Below are 22,443 nucleotides of genomic sequence, written 5' to 3'. Positions count from 1 at the left end.
GTCGCGATGGCTAGTGATGTGAGGCTGTCACAGATGGCTGCCAGTACACACAGGCAAATGAGGAGTGATGTCTTCAAGGGTCAGGGTATCTTCCTGATCAGACACTGATTCGTTCACACGAATGAACCGCAACTCTACATGCGATGCACCGGCTGGAATGGAATTTCCTCGTGCTGTGCATGAGCGATTGTAATTTCGACACCGCTCCATGCAAGGTCTCGGTGAAAGACAGGGTTCACACCGATTCAAGCCGGAGCCCGCAGGATGAAGTGCAATTTTGGTGTGACGACACATTGAGCCATGGTTGGTGTTGCCCACGACAACGCACGTCTTGAAGAGGACTACAGGATCGATCCATTCACGTAGCAACACAAGGCGGATTGACGGGCGCAATTGATGTCATCCCAACCCCGTACCTTGATTCGCGCGCTCTGAGCCTTACCCCTCAACATGCACGCCGAAATGCTTGCCCCGTTTGATAGAAGTACCGTACCTACGGGGGTGGGAATATCCCACCCTCGTCCTTGTGACACCTCAAGATGTCGTTCAGAATCACTACATGCTTCGGCTCGAGAAGGCTTTAATGGGTCACAAGTAGTCGCGGAGACCGGCTGGTATCCGGTGCTTGGCTGGAATGACCCTGATCGTCTACGGAATACACGTCGGATGATAGCTACAGCCCTGAGAAACTTGGGTGCCGGCTTTCCTGTGCCATGATGTGACTTCGAACGGTGTGTTATGTGCAAAATATGCATGATATTGATAATAAACTCAATCCTCGGCTTGTTTTGTTTACCTCTGAGGCCCATTATCTCCCCAAAGTCAACTACTAGAGCGTCGAAAGTTCCGTGAGAATTGGAGAAGCTTCTTATTTCTATCATCCAAGCCATCTAGAGATCAATTGAATATCTACCCACAGCCTTTGCTCACTGGACATCTCACGTCGCATTCGCCACCAAAGTAAGTATCAAGATCCGATTACATCGAGTCAACAGCTTGTTAAGTAAGCGTGTGATGTAGACGGATCACCACGAATTTCGCCATCAAGTCCACCGGCACCCAGACTAATGGACCTTAGGATTGGATCTCAGTCAGTCAACGATACACAGTCAAGGGCATCTAAGTCCGATAGCCATCTACCACGGAATGGCACTTGGCAGTCTGGAACGTCTGGAACGTCCAGAACATCTTCCCAACGCAATGGGTGCTCTTCTCCAGTATCGTTCCCTGGGACAGAACCGACAATCTTGGGAAGTGTCGAATCCCTAGTTCCTTTAGCTGTTCGTTCACAACTTTCCAAAAAGGTTTCATCACCAATTTGGCCATCGTCTCCAACAACACTCGGGGCCGGGGATCCAGTAGAACAGCAAAACGAGCCGGCAACTGGAACCAGCAAGACCGAAAATGTGATCAGTCCTAGCCAGGAAGACTTCGAGATGGACCCTGGTCATGCCTTCTGGAGCTGGTCTGTCAAAAGTGAGAATTGGTACCATGTCGACAAACACACAGGATCGGTGCTGTGGGCACCACGCGAATTGGACTAGTGTTGGCTCATTTCATGTCGTTTCTTTGATGGAGATTTGAGTTTTCATGTCCTAGCGATGAAGACAATGCTGTGTCTAGGTTCCCGTTCCTCTTTTTGGTTCCAGAGACTAGTCATGGAGTAGGGGAACAGCTACCACAGATTTCGGCTCAACAGATTGAAAGACTAGTCGTCTGTTAAATTTTTCCTGATTGAAGAGCTTTCGCAAACGTGACTGTCAATGTTACCCCTGTATCATGATTGGAAGTCTATTGGATCATCGTGCACGAGGCAGTCATATATTACAGCCGGTGATCTACAGGATCTGCTCAGCACTTTAGTGGCGTCGTCGGACAGACCGGTCATGAGACGCTCATGCGCTATAGCATAGGGGCACTTAGATGGATGAGGACTCATTGTCAACGCGTCGCGATGCCCTGAAATCGTGGTGTGGTTTAAGCTCAGCCATCGAGGCAATAGCGACGTCAATGGAGGCAGATTACGATGGAATACATTATGGCATAAGATGATTGGCTCTCGAGAGAACATGAGAGCGTTGAAGAGGGTAGGTAGAATCACGCATGCTATCATGATGAGAGTCTCGAGCGAAGAAGCATGTATCTTATCAAAAAAGACTGTAAGCCGAAAGAAGTCACCATGAACATTACGCCCTCATTGTGCCTCTATTCGGGTTGGGTCCCAATTATTCCCCGAGGTGTGTCTATCTAGAGAACGCCAGGTTGTAAGCAAAAATGTTGTAAAACAAACGCTAGTTCTCATGCGTTCCTCTAAGTTGATATTCCCACGTAAGCATGCCCCTGGCGATCCTAGTCCAGCTCTACTGGACAATATATCACTGATTTAGTGTCTTCATCCTGATGAGTCCATTGTTGTATAGCCTCATCCCACCTCCAGAAATTGTGGGCGGGGTCTTGTTGAAAATCTTTGAAAGAGTCACTGGCTTCCCAACCAAAGCCATCGAGTGAGACCATTTCAAGATCTTCTGCCTCGTCACTTCCATCGCACAGCTGCAACTGACTAGATTGAGCTTTCTGATTGATCTCAAGGGCTTCCAACTTTATCAGAAGCTGAGTGGGGTCACTCGGATAGTTCGAAGGCCTATTCTCAGAGAAGACCGGGCATGGTCTAGGCAACTGAGTTTGTTGACAGAAGTGAGTAGCTAGTGGGCTCACTGCGACCAGCTGGCAGTCGCAGTCCCTTTGCGAGAAAGACGAAGAGCTGAGATCAGTCTTGCTCTCAGTGCCCGAAAATGTTAGGGAACAGACTTGATCTTGGGACAAGACACTCTCTTCGGACCCTGACAGCTTGGGTTTGGGGACCCGGTAGGCTTTCCATTGAATCATAGACTCAGGAGGGGTTGGAGGACTTGTTGGTGATTTGGATTGCTTGTGGATTCCAGTCGTGGAGTGTTTGTGGGTTCCAGTCGGGGGTGAAGGAGGTGGTTGTCCATATTGCGTCTGAAGAGCGCTGGTCGGGCGATGAAAGTCGGATGTCAGAAGGTCGACGTCTCCCGCATAATGATACATGGTGATGGTCGTTCAGCGTTGATGAGTTATTGAAGGATGGATAAGGAATGAATTAAACATTGGCAGTAGGTAGTAGACGATGGAGCTGCCTTGATGTAGGATGTGAAGGCAAGGAGTCCATTGGTGGAAGGGATGAGGTTGTTGTGAAGTTGCTGGACCTCATCGACTTTATGTTGAGAAGTTGAGGAAAATGAAGCTTTAAAAACGCGGCTGATTTACTCGGCTAGAGTTATGAGCGTGTAAACGCAGTTTCGGTGAAAGTGAGTGAGGCTGGCGTGCAAATGACTTCACGCCTCGGAGACCTCGTGAAAGATGAGTCGTCGCAACCGGCCGATGAGTTACGGGGGACCGGCGGGAGTTGGAAACACGCAGCTGAATACAACGGAAAGTCTGACTCGGCCTGCAGGATCATCATTCCAGGGCGGGCAATTGTAATTGTAATTGGTATAACTATAGCGGGAGGGGTATGACTAGAATTCCACTTGCTAAAGCACTTAAGGACGGGACATTATTAGGTATTTGCATCTACCATTGGGAGGTTGCAGGTGACCCCTGCACATGCATATTGCACCGAAATCTGGCCCTCAAGTACCTAAGCACAAGGTAAGACATGAATATCTGAGGAGGGCCCAATCTGCAACCACCCGTCTCAGCAAAGTATTGGGCATCAACGACTTCCTTCGTACCAGCTACTCGTCCAATCCGAATGAACTTGAGAAGTGCCCCGGGCCCGACGCCGTTGCTGATGCCACAGCGGGCATAACCCAGACTATGGGAGCGTTTCTGGACCGTGAGATCACGGGCTTGTCATGTAGCCATTGTTATTGTACGGATACAGCCTGCTTTGAGAATAGCTTAACCGAGCTAATGTACGACCAGCTTCTCGCCCGGAATCTTCCCCGGCCTCTCATTATCACGCACACTGAACCATCTGCATGTAATAACTGTATGAGCTCAGGGCGTATGGGAATAGCCGTCAAGCGTGTCCCATAAGGAACGCCTTGGGGGCTGGGCAAGGCGACCAAGGCACTATCACGTCGACAGCCTCACTGGACGCCGATGCTTCCGCTGTTATGGAACGTCGAATGTGTCTCGTTCTGCAGTTCCATCAATTACATTTTCTGTTGTAAATCCAAAGCTCCAATTCTCTCGGGGTGGCGGTGTTTTCTTCTCCATGGCCACTTGGTTGCGTCTTCCCGGCCTGATATTATCGTATCCTCTTCCCTGCCCTTCACTGCGGTTTCGTTCTGATTTTGCCTTTCACCTCATCTGTCTATTCATTTACTTGAGAAGCCAAAGTATATGAACCCGATCCTGCAGAGCCATCTGTTGCTAGGATTGCCACGCTTCGCAACACCCACCTCGTCCCGTTTTCGCAAAGGATAAGGCTGAGGGGTCGGGAGCTGACGACCTGGTCGGGCCCATTAGTACTTCTTCTACTTCGGCAGATAACTCAAAACACGTCGTTGCGCTGCCACATGGATTCCTGTAAGCATCGTTCCTAACTTTAGGAAGAGATCACCTCCGTAGCTATAGAAAGACAGCCTAACATGCTCCTATAGGAGACTTTCAGTGCAAGTTGAACAGTACCAGAGTTCTGCAGCCCCCTACAACATCACAGCCACAAAGGCCTACCATGAGAGGATTGCTGAAGACAAACGGGCTCTGGGAGCAACGCAATGCCAATAGAAGACGTCCGTTGACCCCGAACGCCTCGGAAATACAGTTACCGGAGACGAACGGAGCTCATGACCTGCCGCAGCCTTCTGCTCTAGAGGCACGACATCAAAACGTTTCCGCCGTTTACCAGAGCTCCCCAAGGCAAAACTTGAAGTCTTCTCATAGTCAGCGCATCCAACAGAAACCCAATTCAATACTTCGCAAGCGGACTCCCAAGACGGTCAAGTATGAAAAGACACCAGATCTGGACGGCTTAAACCGACCGTTGAGGTCTAAGGGCCACGAGCCCCTCTCCGCTTCACCACCAACTTCGATGCCTTTGAGCTCCCAACACGACGAAGCTGATCCACGAGTACGTTGGGTTCAGGATCCAAGGACGGCCAAACTTCTCAACCTGTTCGCATTGTCTATTGGGCCGACCGCAAACTGTATAGGTTTCGGTCCCCTGGCCACCCGATTCGATTCTAGCTGCCCGATTTCTCTGCTCTCCAAGGCCGTAGCACTGAGTTTCGGGTTACGGCCAATACCCTGGCGCCCCGGAGGTCATCTCAATGTCATCACCAAGTTTGGCATTTTTCAACCGAAAGAATACACTACCGGTATTGTCCGAGCCTGTGGGCTAGTTGACGGAGATCTCGGCAAATGCAATGTCGCTCTCGTGGATGACGAGGAATTGAGGCCCTGGGGATTTCAGTTCCTGGCCGCGGAGAAGATTGTCGACAAACTTTTGGAGAAGGACCCGCTTCTCAGCCAAGAACGTGCCCATATCGACCTTGGGTTTCACAGAACTTCTCCGAAGCAATCCCCTGCAGTGCCTCAGACGCAAAGTAAGTGCTGCTGTACTGTAAAGAGACCAAGAGCTAACCCGGAAGCTGTAGGTGCGAACAGCAATGATCGCTACATCAGCGGCCATCTTCAGCCTGCTACGCTCGACCAGGCATCAAGCTTCTCGACCAGTTATACCGCCGGCGGCAACCCATCTGGGTTTTCAACGAATGATGCTGGGCCAATTTCAACTCCCAGAACATCCTTTGATGGCATGAGGCTTATCCGCGGCTCCATGAGCGATGTGCGGACCGTCAACGGTTCCCAAAGTCTCTGTGACCAAAGTCAAACACACTCTCACGATGGTGGTCCTCAACACGGGCCTTTCGGCGCCAACTCAAGCAGCTTCAAGCACAACTATCATGGTCAAGAAGCGAGCAACTCGTCCGACGCCGCTCAGATGAGCCTGACAATAGGAAACGGGACGATGTTTGGGGCCTCTAGCGCGACAAACGGGGCAGAAAATGTCAAATCACCGGTGCTTGCTCGGCACACTGCTTCGATGCTCGGGTGGCCACAGAGCTCAGCCAATAATCCTGGACTAGAACGCTACGACGGGATGTTCATGGGTTCAGCTTCGGACTATTGCAACCCAGATGGGTCCTCGTATCAAGCTCACGTGGCAAGACTCCCGCCGATTGCCCAGAACAAGGAGATCACTTTAATGAATTGGCAAAACACAGAGCCTGGGGTCCAGTCAGGCGAACCAGGAGCGGCGCTTTTGCCTGCGATTCAGGTCACTTCGTCACCCGCAGACGACTGCAACAGTATCAATCCCCAGGTCTTGTTTGAACCTGACATGGGCATAGACCCGTCCTTCTTCCCGTTTTGAAGTCGGTCACAAAGAGCCCCGGCTGAGGGCATGAATACGTTAGCTGTCGGTAACCGAGGCCCTGAGAGCTCTTGGTCCGGCGGCCTATCTAGCTGGCTGGGCTTCATTGCCCAATAATGCTATTTACGGGTGGTACATCACCTTGCCGCCAATTCTGAAAGTTGCTGAGTCAGAAGGCCTACGATTTCATATTATGTTGCAGGCTGCAAGTTCATGTAGGAAGAGTTGAACAGAGACATCTGTCTTGTCACAGCGAGTTTGGGGGAGTACAGCACCCTGTATTGGCATGACCTCTGGATCATGTTGTGTCTAGCAATGTTGGGATGGCATTTGTCTCTGTCAAGCATTACGTGTTGACGATTATATATCCTGGAATCTTTTTCCTTTGATTTTCTTTATTAGAGATGGTCTTTTTCTCTTTAGTCGCTAGGATCAAGTTGGTCGATGTTGTAGTGCTTTATTAAATAAAACTCGTGTTTAGTTAAATTGCGTATTTTTTCTAAATAGTATAATTATTTTAATATTAATACTGCTTTTTAAATTAGATTTATACACGTTATGTTTTATTTAATATGAATTTAATAAAATGTTAAATTCTTTATATATTTATATAAAGCAAGAGGTATTTATTATAATATTAAGTATCAAACTAGTTCTTTTATATTATATTTTAAAAAGCTTAAAACTGTTAGCATTAATAATAGGTACTTTATTAAAAGTAAATAATTAAATTAAAGTATAATTAAAAATATTAAAAAAGTTTATTTATTTGAGGGTGTTTGATTTGAGTGTTTGATTTGAGTGTTTGATTTGAGTGTTTGATTTGAGTGTTTGATTTGAGTGTTTGATTTGAGTGTTTGATTTGAGTGTTTGATTTGAGTGTTTGATTTGAGTGTTTGATTTGAGTGTTTGATTTGAGTGTTTGATTTGAGTGTTTGATTTGAGTGTTTGATTTGAGTGTTTGATTTGAGTGTTTGATTTGAGTGTTTAATTTGAGTGTTTGATTTGAGTATTTGATTTGAGTGTTTGATTTGAGTGTTTGATTTAAGTATTTAATTTGAGTATTTAATTTGAGTATTTAATTTGAGTGTTTAATTTGAGTATTTAATTTAAGAGTGTTTAATTTGAGTATTTAATTTAAGAGTATTTAATTTAAGTATTTAATTAAATTAGGAGTGTTTAATTTGAGTATTTAATTAAATTAAAAGTATTTAATTTAAGAATTTCTAATTTAAGAGTATTTAATCTAAGAGTCTTTAATTTAAGAGTATTTAATTTTATAAGAGATTAGGCTATAAGTACTTAACTAGCAAGGCTATAATATAGGTATAGGTATATTATAAAACTAAAGCTTATAAAGTCCTTTATATAGGCTCTATTTCCTAGAAAGTTCTTTTATAATACGATCCGTATACCGGTTACTAAATTATCGGCATCCTATTGCCAGTTATATCCCGAATTTATTATAATTACTCCCCTCTTACGTAACTTTAGTCCCTAAAATTATTACGTAATATCTTTTTTTAACGTTAATAATAAAGTTATTAACGTCGTTATTTATAATAGATTCTTTAAAGCGTTAATAATATCCTTTTTTACTTAGGAATAAGGTATTACTCCTATCTTATTATTTAATAGATACCTTATTATTATTATTTAGTAATAGTATGCTAACCGGTTATTAAGTTAGTAATACGTATTCGTAGTAAAGTATTTTAACCGTTATAATATATAAGGGCCTACTTAACCTCGCGGTTATTATTATTACTAAGTTATTGAGTAAAATAAAAGATTTTCTCTTATTACTAGTTACGTATTTATTTATTTTTTCTCCCCTTTTATTTAGCAACCGTTCTATAAATTCTTTCCTACATAACTATACCTTTTCTTTTTATAATATTCTAATTCTATATCGTTTTTTAATTATAATTCTCTTATTATACTATTACTAAGTATTTACTAAAATATCTACTATTTTATATATCTAGGATATACTTAATATAGAATATAATCTTAAAAAAGGCTTCTATAGTCTCTATAGTAATACTCCCTATATACGCTACTTAGTTAGTATATATTACGATATTAACGAGCTCGTCTATATTACTGGTACTTATATTACTAAGTATATTATTTATTAGGTTAATAAGAAAAAGTATTTTACTATAAGTTATTAAGTCCTCGCTAATCCGTTACTAAAGTATTTAGCTAATAATATCTTTTAAGTTCCTAAGGAGCTATATAGCGCTACCTAATTTACTTAGAATACCCTTATAGAGTTCTATAATACTAAGGTATAAAGTAACCTTAATTCCTATAAGCGCGGCTATATTCTCTATACTTTTAACTATATTACTAGTGCGTAAAAGAAGGTTACTACTTATATTACTAACTTATTAGTAAGTAATACGAAAAAAAAAATCTACCTCGAATAAGCTATTCTCTAAAAACTTATTACTAACTACGAGTATCTAAACTTATTAATCTCGATTATAATAAGTTATTAGTAATTATTTAGCAAATATTTCTTTTTACTAATTTGGATTTTTTTTTAGGCTAGTATTATTAATATTAATAACTAAGCTAAGATTATCTCTTGCCTTAGTTATTTCTAGCTAGCTTATTTTTATAATAATAGCCGCGCGACCGCTTTATAAAATAACTTCGATACTCTAACTTAGTACTATAAAAAAACTCCTTAGGGTATTATTATTACGCATATCTAGGAGTTTCCTAATTTCCCTACTTTTTATAAGCGCGTTACTAAGTATTTAGTAAATAAAGTACTTACTTATACCGTTATTATATATAGCGCTACCCCTATTTCCTATAGTCCCGAGACTCGGACTCTTATTAAGAAGTATACTCTTATTACTAACTATATTCTTAATAATAAATATAAGCCGGACGACTTTAAGTTTAAGTTTAATAAGTCCTAGTACGAGGATAACGACTCTAAAAAACTCCTTAGTAATTTAGAAAATTCTTTTTCTTAACGTTATAATAAGCGCCGCTATTTTAATATTAATAACTTACTAACCCCTACTCGCGCCGCTCTTTTTAGTATAAATAAGGGTTCCCTAGCCCTTAGTTATATTATTCTAAATTTTAATATAGTTAATATTATGCTCCTCCCGCTCTAAATAAAAGCTCTATAATAGCTTAACGTAGCTATTATTATAACTAAGGTTAAAGCTACGGGTCGTAGTTAATAGTTCGATATTAGTAAGTTTTTTACGAATATTAATATTACTAAGGCCCCTTAGCTCGACCTAGAGAACAAGAGTAGCGCCTTAAATAACGTCTACTATTACTAACCCGTTAGTAATAATAATAGCATTATACCCCTTACTTTACCTCTTATTATACCTCTTATTATAACTCCCGTTATACCTCCTATCGTAGTTCCCGTTATACCTCTTATTATAGCTCCTATTATACCTCTTATTATAGCTCCCGTTATACTTCTTATTATAGCTCCTATTATACCTCTTATCGTAGCTCCTAGTAGTAACTAAGTAGCGAACGCTCTATAAACCGCTACTATTATTATATATAATAACCTACGTAACTTTAACTACCTTCCTCTTACCTATTATAATATTAATAAGGTTAACGGTCTTACTTTAAATAATTAGCTTAGTATATATACAAAGCCTCCCCACTTTTTACTTACTAAGTATAGTACTATTACTAACTATTATGCTTTAAAAGTATACGCTAGAGCCGCTACTATTACTACTAATATTATATAAGTTACTCCCCTTATATAGCTAGATTTTAGCAATCCTTTAGTAACGTATTACCGAGGGTTATAATACTATATTTTTTTCTTAAGAGTTACGCTAGGCTAGATAAAAAGGGTTCTATAAAGTATTATTAATTAACTTATTTTCAGTAACTTTTTATTACGAACTTAACGTTTATTATCCTATTTTATATATATCCTTTTTTTATAACGTTCGAATTTTTTAACTACTTCTACTACGCTTTTAAAATGCTTAATAAGCTCCTACGTATTATATTCTATAAGCTACCTAGCTTATTTAATAAGATAACGTAAGTTTTTTCTTTTACTTTACTTTACGACGATTTTTTTAACTTCTTAAATATCTTACTCGTTTTCTAGCTCTAGGAAATTTACTATTTAGTTACTAACCGTTTAGCAATTTCCTTATAGTTCGAGCTAAGAAACTAAGAAAATATTATATATTCTCTAATACTACTCTAGTAGATATACTTAATAAGTCTATTTACTTACCCTTTTAACTATTACTATTTTAATATATTTCGGTACTAGTTTATTATTTTTAAAATATATATTCTTTATTAATAAGCCGACGACCTCTTTATAATTAAACTCTTTTAAAATATATTTTTTATTATAATAAGCTACTTAGCTTTTAGAGGCTTATGCCCAGGCTTACGTAGCTTAGGCCCTAATCTTATTAATTTTCTAAACCCTTTTATAAACCCCCTAAACTATAGCTTTATAATTAAGTATATATTTAATATACCTAGGGTAGTAGCCGTATAGTACTATATATGGGGATATTTTTATAATAGAGTATAGGCTATTATTATATATAAACTCGGCCTCTTTTAACTATACTACTTACTTATTTAGCGAGCCCTCGGCGTAAATCCTTAAGTATTTTTCTAATATTTAATAAGTCCGCTCCGTTTAGCCGTCCGTTTATAAGTAATATATAGTAAATAGTTAGTAATATATTACCCGTTCCTTAATAAACTCTTCTTAAAATACGCTTATAAAGAGCTTATTTTTATTTATAATAATACCTTTTGGCATACTAAACCTATATTTAACCTCCTTATATAAAATATTTACTATTTATACTACGTTAAGTATCTTAATAGTGGGTAAGAACTTCGTAAACTTTATTATATAATAAATAATAACTAAAATATAATTATACTCGGCGCTATTACTACGAGCGCTTAGTAATAACCCTATAATAAAGTCTATAAATATTTCTTAGAATAGATATAAGAGTAATAGTAATAACTATAGCTACCCGTACGGCTTATATCTTAGGGTTATAACTCTTAAGTAGTACTCGTAGTTCTTAACGTATTCCTAAATATCCCGTTAGATATTTTCTTAATAAAACTTCCTCTAGATTAGTTTAAAAGTTTTCGTAGCTCCTATATAATTTACTTTATAATCGTCGTAATATTAGTAAAGGATCTCTATTTAAAAAGACTTTACTTAAGGGATAACGAGTTTTTTTTTAAAAAATAGTATACCCTATTTATTAAGTAAATATGCTCTTAGCTCGCTAACTATAGCACAAACTCTTATTAATTATAATATATAAAACTCGTTTTTAGCCTATAATCCTCTAATAAGCTCCTTAGTCTTTAATAAGAAATAGGAAGTAAATACCGTTTTACTCTTTATAAGCTCTTTTATAACGGGACGTAGGATATACTATTTTAATATAATAACCCTAGCTCTATCCGACTCCTCTTTATCCTTACTAGACCGTTAACGAGCGTTTATTAATAATTCTTTTACTTTTTTACCTTAAGTTATTATAGTAATAACTATTACTACTTTATTAGTACGCCCTATAATACGTTATTAATATAGGGGAGAGGATTCTCTATCCCTAAAGCTAGCTAATATCTAGCCGGGATTACAAAAAGAAGCCTCGACTACTTAAACGTATACCTTAATAATATTATTTTTTTTTTTAAACTAATTATTTTTTGCTAAACGTTAAGTAGTAGTTCGCTAATAAAACGTAGTTTCTAAGCTAGCGTAGAGAGGACGTCCTTATAAAATACTTCCCCCTCTATATAATCTAGCTTTCTAAATAGACTATTCGCTAAGTTTATTTTTTTTAGCTAGTATTCTAAGTTAAAGTTAAATACTAATAGTTTATATACCTACTTCGCAAGCCTTTTTTAAAAGTCCTATGCCGGTATACCGATTACTCTCTTAAGTACCTAATAGTTTATTAAGATTATAAACTTTTATAAAAAGCCCTAGAAATAGTAAGCCTAATACTCTAATCCTTTTACTATAGCGAGCAGTTCTTATTAACCCGTAGCTTATTACTACTCTATATTTAAGAGTTTTTATAACTAATAAGCGATAGGTTACTATTCTTTATTAGCTTATTATAACAAAATTACTACGATAGCTTTAACTAAAGCGTCGGTTTTTACTTATATAATACGTTATAGGTTCTAGTGCGTAAGTACGGTTACCGAGGTAAAAGTAACCTTTAACTAATTAAACGCCTTATCTACTTTTTTAGTTTATTAAAAATCCTTTACCTACCCCTTTTCTATTTTTAGTAATGCTATTATTAGTATAACGATACCCGAGTATTTAATAATAAACTTCTAATAGAAGTTATAAAACCTTAGGAATACTTAGATATCCCTAATAGACTCTGGCGCCTTCTAGTTAGCGATCGTTTATACTTATAATAGGTTAATCTCAATTCTTTCTAATATAATAATATAACTTAGGAATTTAACCCTCTTTTAATAAAACGAGTACTTTAATAGTTTAGTAAAAAGCCCGTATAACCGTAGCTATTAGAGGACCTTTTTAATATCCTTCGTATATTACTCTTTTATTATTAAGTAAATTATTAAATTATTTATATATACTATATAATAAGTATTTAGTAAGTTAGCAAGCGTTCGGTAAATGTATGCCTAGAATATTACGGGTGCGTTCGTTAGCCCAAAAGGTATAATAATATACTTAAAATAGCTATATCGGTTCTAGAACGCTATTTTTTATTAGTCTTTTTTTTTAATTTAGATACGGTAGTAGGTATTCTTAATATCTATCTTTAAGATTTATTTTACTTTATAAAGCCTATCTAAGAGCTTGCTAATAAGTAGTAGTAAGTATTAATTTTTTATAGTTACTTTATTTAATCTGTAGTAGTCTATATAAAGGCGTAGCGTGCTATCCTTTTTTAATACGAATAGGATTAGTACCCTAGCTTTACTAACCGAAAGTATAATATAACCGTTCGCTAAGTTCTTAGTAATATACGCGCGAAGCTTATTAAGTTATTTCTTATTTAGTAAATAGATAGGGCTATACGGCGGTTTAGTACCTAGAACTAGGTTAATTAAGTATTTTGCCTTACTATATAACTACGGTCCCTTTACTAACTACTCGTTAAACGTCTCTACTTCTAATTAAAGTTCTAGTAATAAACCTCTTTATAGTTTAGTCTTTATTATCCCCGCAATACTTCTTATAGTAACGATATATAATACATAAGCCTTTTTATAATTCTTAATAATATTACGAGCTATTACCTCTAGTTCGGTAATAGAGATAGGCTCGTATAACCATATATTCGTTATAATATTAATACGGATACCCTCTTAACCTATTAATAGTTATAATAGTAAAAAGTCTACTATTCTTTTATCCCTATTAACTATAGTAAATAGTTACCGAATCTTCCTTAGCTACTTATAGTAGTTAATAAGGAAGAGCGTTAATTAGTAAGCTTTCTTTTAGCTTACGGCTTTACTTTAAAAGTCCCTTAATAAAGGGGCTATAATAATAGCTAAGGTTAACCCTAAGTAGGTTACGAGCTTAGTATTAATAATATTTATCTTAGAATATATATCTATATTAATTTTTATTAACTTTTTAGTAACCCCTTATAAAACTATTACCCTACTCTTTATAATTATTCTTATTAATACCCTCTTAATACTTAGTATAAGTATATTAAGTATATTACTTATACCTATTTATTTTCTAAAAAGTTAACTTTTATAACTCTTAGCTCGGTAATAACCCGTTAGATAGTTACTAACGTTAGCTTTAATCGGGGGTACGTTAGCTTATTATTACCCCGACCTCCTAACTTATTTTTTTAGTACTTACTAAATATATAGCCTAACTTATTATATATAAAGTACTTAATATTACTATTACGATACTTTTATAATAGCTCGGCGCGAGTACTTTTATTATACAGCTTTTATAATATTATTCTTAATAAGTTTCTAGAGCTTAGCCCCTTAGAGCTCTCCCTACTCTTTTTTTTATAAAAAGGGGATATTTAACGCGGTTACTCTAATAACGGATATAGCCTCTTTTTACTATCCTTTTATAACTAGTCGCTACCTTTCTACTAATTTAATAACTATAATCTATTAGCCTCGTAAGCTATATTACGTACTTTCTTAATTAAAACTTTATAATAAATTAGGTCGTCTTATAACTAAGATAGTAGTTTAAAAAAGAACTAGTATACCTCTACTTTCGAGTTTTCTATATCTTCTATACTTAGGTTATAATAAATTACTAACTATTTAGTAAGGAATTAGGTAGGGGTCTAACCCTCCTTTAGCTTCTTCGTTCTTAGCTCTTTATAATATTCTTATTCTTACGTTTTAAGGTCTACGTACTATTAGTAAACGAACACTAAAAAGTTACCCTAAGAGAGGGGATCCTAGAGGCTCTTTTTATAATTATACTATTACGTTTATAACAATAGGGATATTTTAAATAGGGCTTATTTAATATACTATTTTATAGTACTTTTTATATAAAAATTATTACCTACTTCTATAGTAATAATCTAGTCTACTACTTAGGTACTCGTAAACTCTTCTCCAATCGGTTTATAATTATAAAAAGGAGGCTTTTTATATTTTCGTTAACCTAAATACGTCGCTAGCCGCTCGGTAAGCTATTAAATAAGCTCCTTATATTAACGCCGTTCTTAGTTTCGGTTTTTAATTATTATTTTTATTATTTTATAAAAGTAGGTTATTATTAGGCTTATAGGGTTTATTAAACTAGCTATTTTAGTATTACCTACGTTTTTATACGCGCCTAGACTTCGTATATTTAGTAATTAGTTATTAATAAACGCCCCGTTTATAATAAATAGGGTTCTTAGGGTATTAGTAGGGTAACTAGCCCGTAAGGGTAATCTATTCTGATTATTTTTTTTATTTAGCTCTTTTATAAATACTAGCGTTTAAGTAGGACTCGCCCTATAATAAGCTCGTTCCTCTAGATAGAATAGGGTCGAGTAGTTAACTCCGGATAGTTATAGCTCGTTAGTACTAACGGCTCTTTACTAACGGCTAAGTATTACTTTATTAACGTTCTATTCGTTTTTATAATCTATTATTATTTATACTAGTTATTTTATAGAGGTAAAAGTTTTAAAATTATAAGAGATTAGGTTATAAGTACTTAACTAGCGAGGCTATAATATAAGTATAAGTATATTATAAAACTAAAGTTTATAAAGTCCTTTATATAGGCTTTACTTCCTAAAAAGTTCTTTTATAATACGATCCGTATACTGGTCGCTAAGTTATCGGTATCCTGTTACTAGTTATATCCCGAATCTATTATAAATTTAAGTATTTAATTAAATTAAGAGTATTTAATTCGAGTATTTAATTAAATTTAGGGTATTTAATTTAAGTATTTAATTAAATTAAGAGTGTTTAATCTAAGAGTCTCTAATTTAAGAGTATTTAATATAAGTATTTAATTTAAGTATTTAATTAAGAGTATTTAATTTAATAGTATTTACTTAGAGTAGTTAATTAATTAAAAAGTATTTAATTAAATTAAGAGTATTTAATTTAAGTATCTAATTAAATCGAGATTATTTAAGTTAAATATTAAGTTTAAATATTTAATTTGAGTATTTAATTTGAGTATTTGATTTAAGTGTTTGATTTGAGTATTTGATTTAAGTATTTGATTTGAGTATTTGATTTGAGTATTTAATTTAAGTCTTTGATTTGAGTATTTAATTTAAGTGTTTAATTAAATCGAGAGTATTTAATTTAAGTATTAAGTTAAAAGTATTTAATTTGAGTATTTAATTAATATAAGAGTATTTAATCAAATTAAGAGTATTTAATTCAAATATTAACCTTAAAATTTAATTTAAAAGTGTTATATTTTAGTATTTAATTTAAGTATTTAATAGAATTAAGAGTGTTTAGTTCGAGTGTTTAATTTAATCGAGAGTATTTAATTAAATTAATAATATTAAATTAGAGCATTTAATTAAGAATGTTTAATTAACTTAAGAGTATTTAATTAATTCAAAAGTATTTAATTATAAATATTTAATTAACTTAGAAACATTTAATAAAAGTTATCTTATTAAAAGTATTTAATTAAATTGAGAGTGTTTAATAAGAGTATTTAATTATAGTATCTAATTTAAATAAGAGCGTTTAACTGAAATATTTAATCTAAGAGTGCCTAATTAAGAGTATTTAATTAAGTATATTTTATTTTATTTAAAACTATTTAATTAACTAAAGAGTGTTTAATTAACTTAAGAATATATAATTAGAGTATTTAATTAGACTATTTAGTTAAGAGTGTTTAATTAAAGTATTTAATTAAAATAAAAGTATTTAGTTTAAGAATATTTAATTGAATTAAGAGTGTCTAATTTAAGTATTTAGTTTAAGTATTTAATTTGAGTGTTTAATTAAAATAAGAGTATTTAATTTAAGTATTTAATTAAAATAAGAGTGTTTAATTTAAGTATTTAATTAAAATAAGAGTGTTTAATTTGAGTATTTAATTAACTTAAGAGTATCCAATTAGAGTGTTTAGTTTAAGTATTTAATTAACTTAAGAGTATTTAATTAGAGTATTTAATTAAAAGTATTTAATTAACTTAAGAGTATCTAATTAATTTAAGAGTATTTAATTAGATTAAGAGTATTTGATTTAAGTATTTAATTTAAGTATTTAATTAAAATAAGAGTGTTTAGTTTTAGTATTTAATTAATATAAGAGTATTTAGTTTAAGTATTTAATTTAAGTATTTAGTTTGAGTATTTAATTTAAGTATTTAATTAAAATGAGAGTGTTTAATTTGAGTATTTAGTTTAAGTATTTAATTTAAGTGTTTAGTTGGAGTATTTAATTTAAGTATTTAATTGAAATAAGAGTATTTAATTGAGATAAGAGTACTTAATTAAAATAAGAGTATTTAGTTTAAGTATTTAATTTTAGTATTTAATTAAATTAATAATATTTAATTTAAGTATTTAATTAAATTAAGAGTGTTTAATTTAAGTGTTTAGTTTAAGTATTTAATTTGCGTAATTAATTAACTTAAGAGTATTTAATTTAGCTATTTAATTAAATCCAGAGTGTTTAATTAAATTAAGAGTGTTTAATTTAAGTATTTAATTAACTTAAGAGTGTTTAATTCAAGTGTTTAATTAGAATAAGAGTGTTTAATTTGAGTATTTAGTTTAAGTATTTAATTTAAGTATTTAATTTGAGTATTTAACTTAAGAGTATTTAATTAGAGCATTTAATTAACTTAAAACTATCGAATTAGAGTATTTAATTAAGAGTGTTTAATTAGAGTATTTAATTTAAGTATTTAATTTAAGTATTTAATTAACTTAAGAGTATTTAATTAGATTAAGAGTATTTGATTTAAGTATTCAATTTAAGTATTTAGTTTAAATATTTAATTTAAGTATTTAATTAACTTAAGAGTATTTAATTAGATTAAGAGTATTTGATTTAAGTATTCAATTTAAGTATTTAGTTTAAATATTTAATTTAAGTATTTAATTAAAATAAGAGTATTTAATTTAAGTATTTAATTAACTTAAAAGTATTTAATCAGATTAAGAGTATTTAATTTGAGTATTTAATTAAAATAAGAGTATTTAATTTAAGTATTTAATTTAAGTATTTAATTGACTTAAGAGTGTTTAATTAAATTTAGAGTGTTTAATTTAAGTATTTAATTAACTTAAGAGTATTTAATTTAAATATTAAATTTAAATATTTAATTTAAGAGTATTTAATTTAAGTATTTAGCTTAAGTATTTAATAAAATTAAGAGTATTTAATTCTAGTATTTAATTAAATCGAGAGTATTTAATTAGCTTAAGACTATTTAATTAAGAGTGTTTAATTAACTTAAAAGTATTTAATTTAAGTATTTAATTAACTTAAGAGTGTTTAATTTAAGTATTTAATTAACTTAAGAGTATTTAAATAAATAAAGAATATTTAATTATAATATCTAACTTTAAATTATTTAATTTAGAGTGTTTAATTAAATTAAGAGTATATAACTAGATTTAAAATATTTAATAAAATCGAGAGCGTTACTTAAAAGTGTCTAATTAAGAGTGTTTAATTTGAGAGTGTTTAATTAAGAGTGTTTAATTCAAGAGTGTTTGATTTGAGTCTTAGTATATAATTATTACTCACGTCCGAGTTCAGAGACGCGCTTCCATCTTGTCAACACAGTCCTCACGGCAGAACAGAGGACTATAAATTAACACACAATATAACAAGCAAGCGATGGAGATGTCACAGTGTCACATGCCTATAGAGAAAAACCATGTCAATCGAAATCAAATGTTATTAATTGGGGTGCCGTTGGCACATTGCCACAAGACCATACGGGCCCTGTCACCTATCTAGAATCTTCAGGTCGTTGACCTGCCATGGACGAGCCTATCACAACCACATGCTCACAAATGGAGCACTCGCATCTGTTACCTCATCCGCCCACTCTATGCGACCTATGCGACCGGCTCTAGCTTTCTCACTCTCAGTGTAAGATATTGCGTCGTCGTCTTCGTCGTCGTCGTCGTGGGCGCGTTGGCCGTTGTCGACTTGGAGAGCGCGGAAAGGATTCTGCAAGGGAAACGGCTGGGAGACCAAAACTGGCCTGTCAGTAATGCTGTGCCGGGACTCGCTGTCGACGTTGTCAATTTCTTCAATCTTCTCAACCTTGTCAGCCTTGTCAATCTTGTCAACCTTGTAAACCTTGTCGACCTCGTCTTCCATCTTGTCCCAGACAAAGCTGGCAAACCTGATGTTGAACTTGTCTGGGATTGGCGAGGTGCAGGGGACGTTGTCCCGAGTCTTGGCAAATGCCGCGTAGGCTTGGACGCCGCCAACTCTCTCGTAGGCAAGTGCGTGGCGGGTCAAGAGGAGGTCCGAGTCGTGGGTGTACGCGTCGACGACCGGGAGGGTTGATGCTCTGCGCTTGGTGTCTTCGACGTAGTCGTACTCGTCGATTTCTATAAGAAAAGTACAGTCAGCCAGCACTGCACGCCATGGGAACCCCACGTTGGATTCACACAAGGACCTGAACTGGTTGCCCATGTCTTTGGCATTCGAGCTGGGATCGTTGATCCTAGAGGCCTCTGAGCAGAGGTCCCACCAAGACTGGCTTGTCTCGACCGGGCACTTGTTTGCTCGTCGGACCACGAGAATATGGAAAAGGCGTTCCTTATCCGTGGGCTTGCTTGGGTTTTTGCAATCATCGAATGAATGATCGCTCTTGTTGCACCAGACACAGAGATTGATGCAGCCTCTCGATGCAGGGAGCACACAGTCCAATGCAATGTGTCCCTTCTTTGCGCAATTGGCGCATTTCCTCGAACGGTTGTGGCGCAGCAACTCCTTGTCGCTGAAGGGGTGCGGCATGACGCTTGGCCCCTTCTTCTTCTCGACTGTTTGCCAGGCCTGTTTCTCGGATGCGGTCGTTGCCGCGCTGGTCTCGCCGCATGTCCTTGGCGGACTCTGGAGCTGGCTGACGTGGGTACCGGCGTCACTGCCACCACTCGCGTCGACACTTTCTTCGTGTACAGCCCCGCCAAACAGCCCTGGGAAGCTGACGAATTTCGGCTTCCCCACGCGAGGCTTGGGCGTGGGGGCGGGTAGCTGGGGCGGCGCTGGCTTCTTCTGCGTTTGCCTCGAGCTGCTCTCGGCTGTCGATGGCCGTGGCGGGAGACTCGGCCAGTCCTCTTGCTGGACAGTTTGTCCCGGGGGGGAACCGAGGTCGGCTTGCGGTTCCGGCAGGCTAGGCGGGTCTTGTTGTCTCGGAGGAAAGTCGGGCGTGGCCTGCTGTGTCGGTGGACTGGGCGCGTCTTGTTGCTGGACGGCCTGGCGTACCGGGCCGGGATTGGTCGGGGGTGTTGTTCCGTAGGAGATGCTGTTCGTGGATGCGGTGTGCCGCTCGTTGGCAATCGTTGCGGGCGGGTCAAAGACTGGCATTGGGTGCTCGGCGAGTGTTTCGTCTTCGAACCAAATGACGCCGCCAATCTTCCTGCCGCGGGCTGCTGCTTGGCCCATGATGTATCCGAGGGGTTCGTACGCGCGTTGCGCTGGCGCCGTGAAACGGATCGAAGATCCTCTGTCGTCAACAACGATATCCTGACCGCGTTGCGGGTTAACGATGCTGTAGCTGGAATCTTTGTCAGAAACGCCGAGATAACCAAAGGTCATACTATTGCCCCGAGGGGCAGGGGGGACATTGGGCTCAGGGAGCCATGGTGCGTGGTGATGGTCGGACATTGTGTCGTTTGACCGTCAAATAACAAAGGTAAGTGATTGTAAAGAGGAAAAAGAAAAGGAAAGAAAACAAAACTGCGAAATCGGACAACAAGTTGGATGCGGCGGGTGGACCCACAGTCGAACCCAGGCAGGTACGGTCCCCTGTGGCTGCAGCGGGCCGCGTCGATCTCCCGCAAGCTTGTCAAACAACCTTCCTCACACTCCCTGGGGAAAGTCAAATCTCAAAGTCCCCATCACCCCCATTCCAGATACGCCACCATGGAACTTATTGAAACGGACATTCGCAAGACAACTCAAGACCCAGAAGAGCAGAGTCTCTTCCTCATCAACGCATGGCCCACTCTGGATGCAACGGATTCATCACAAGACGACTTTGACAAACTCTCGGGCATCCACTGCATGGTGGTCCTGGTCCGGATGATCAACAGCATGCTTCCCGCCGAGGACAGAGAACAACGATCTACGTCACGGCGCAACGACGTCAACCCCTTCATGACGCGGACATGGCGCAATGCGCCGCAAAACCTCAAGAGCGACCCCTTTGTACGGATGATTAAGAAATGGGGGCCACAATGCGAATCCCTCCAGTTTCGGAACCTCGTGCAGGCGGAGCGCATGAATTCGACCCTCTGGGCAAGGCATGATTAGGGCTTGTTCGACAAGATGATCTGGCACCCTGAAAAAGGCGTTCGAGTAGACGCCACGTACGAAAACGACCTTCTCGATATTTCAGGGGCACCAAAGGACATTGCCGCAACAATTGAGTCGATGAGCTGTACGCTCGTAGGAGGACGCTGACCGCATCAGTGTCTTCCGATGCGACGGCTCGCCGTACCCGCCGCCAGTCTCCGACGAGTACGCCAGACTTGACTGGAAAGTCGGCGCGCCAGGTCACACCTACTTTCTGCTGTATTGTAGGAGTGATTGGACCACAGACATTGCCGACAATGAAGTGTCCAGCCCTGATCCCGGATCGCAGTTGTTGCGGGAAAACACTTTACAAGTGTTCGGAGCGAGATTGCAGCCAACACCGCAAGCCGTCCCCCGAACCGGGGCGGTCCCAACGCGCCTCTCAGCCGTCCCCCGAACTGGGGCGGTCCCGGTGCGCCTCCTGGCCCTACGTGGTCTCAACAGCAGCAACAACAACAGCAGCGGCGGCCTCCGCCTCCTTATCAGAATCGAGACCCAGGCTCGTATGGCCCCCAGCAGCAACGACAGCAAGAGCCATCGTACAATTACGGAGGAGAGTACGAAGACTACTACGACGACTATGACGACTATGACGACTATGACGATGGCCCTCGTGGACGCCCGCAGCAGCAGCAACGCCCTGGCCCTACGTGGCAGCAGCAACACGCAAGAGCCGTCGTATGAGTACGGAAGAGACTACGACGACTACTATGACAGTGGTCCTCGCGGACAGCCGCAGCAGCAGCAACATCGTGGCCCAACGTGGCCCCAGCAACAACCGCCCCGGGGGGGTCAAGGTTACTACGGCTATAACAACTGATAGCACCTTGGGGTGAGCTGGCTTGACGGAGCGACGAAGACCTAGGAACCCTAGGTATAAAATGAAAGGAGGGTGGGCGGGTTTTTTGGAGGGGAAGTTTAGGTAGTTTCTTTTTTGGAAGGGGAGGGGGGTGGGCATGAATAAAAAGTCATTTATAAACGTGTGTGCTTG

At 37.6% G+C, this 22,443-nt stretch overlaps 5 protein-coding genes across 5 annotated transcripts; 3 read left to right on the top strand and 2 right to left on the bottom strand.

Moving 5' to 3' along the window:
• Window positions 1-1,200: 1,200 nt before the first annotated feature.
• Window positions 1,201-1,544, top strand: CCOS01_10651 (uncharacterized protein; the record flags this gene model as incomplete). Its single annotated transcript, XM_060458805.1, has 2 exons — window positions 1,201-1,254; window positions 1,293-1,544. The coding sequence occupies 2 exons, from the start codon at window positions 1,201-1,203 to the stop codon at window positions 1,542-1,544; spliced, it is 306 nt and encodes a 101-aa protein (XP_060310607.1).
• An 805-nt stretch (window positions 1,545-2,349) lies between these two features.
• Window positions 2,350-3,069, bottom strand: CCOS01_10650 (uncharacterized protein; the record flags this gene model as incomplete). Its single annotated transcript, XM_060458804.1, has 1 exon — window positions 2,350-3,069. The coding sequence occupies one exon, from the start codon at window positions 3,067-3,069 to the stop codon at window positions 2,350-2,352; it is 720 nt and encodes a 239-aa protein (XP_060310606.1).
• A 1,636-nt stretch (window positions 3,070-4,705) lies between these two features.
• CCOS01_10649 (uncharacterized protein) lies at window positions 4,706-6,406 on the top strand (the record flags this gene model as incomplete). Its single annotated transcript, XM_060458803.1, has 2 exons — window positions 4,706-5,576; window positions 5,628-6,406. The coding sequence occupies 2 exons, from the start codon at window positions 4,706-4,708 to the stop codon at window positions 6,404-6,406; spliced, it is 1,650 nt and encodes a 549-aa protein (XP_060310605.1).
• A 12,508-nt stretch (window positions 6,407-18,914) lies between these two features.
• On the bottom strand, window positions 18,915-20,762 carry CCOS01_10648 (uncharacterized protein; the record flags this gene model as incomplete). Its single annotated transcript, XM_060458802.1, has 1 exon — window positions 18,915-20,762. The coding sequence occupies one exon, from the start codon at window positions 20,760-20,762 to the stop codon at window positions 18,915-18,917; it is 1,848 nt and encodes a 615-aa protein (XP_060310604.1).
• Window positions 20,763-21,020: 258 nt separating this feature from the next.
• On the top strand, window positions 21,021-22,272 carry CCOS01_10647 (uncharacterized protein; the record flags this gene model as incomplete). Its single annotated transcript, XM_060458801.1, has 2 exons — window positions 21,021-21,305; window positions 21,550-22,272. The coding sequence occupies 2 exons, from the start codon at window positions 21,021-21,023 to the stop codon at window positions 22,270-22,272; spliced, it is 1,008 nt and encodes a 335-aa protein (XP_060310603.1).
• Between the last annotated feature and the right edge of the window lie 171 nt (window positions 22,273-22,443).

Source organism: Colletotrichum costaricense (genome assembly GCF_030867565.1).
Source record: "Colletotrichum costaricense strain IMI 309622 chromosome Unknown Scaffold_11.1, whole genome shotgun sequence".
In the NCBI taxonomy this organism is placed as follows: domain Eukaryota; kingdom Fungi; phylum Ascomycota; class Sordariomycetes; order Glomerellales; family Glomerellaceae; genus Colletotrichum; species Colletotrichum costaricense.
This window is presented reverse-complemented; position numbering and strand designations above follow the sequence as displayed.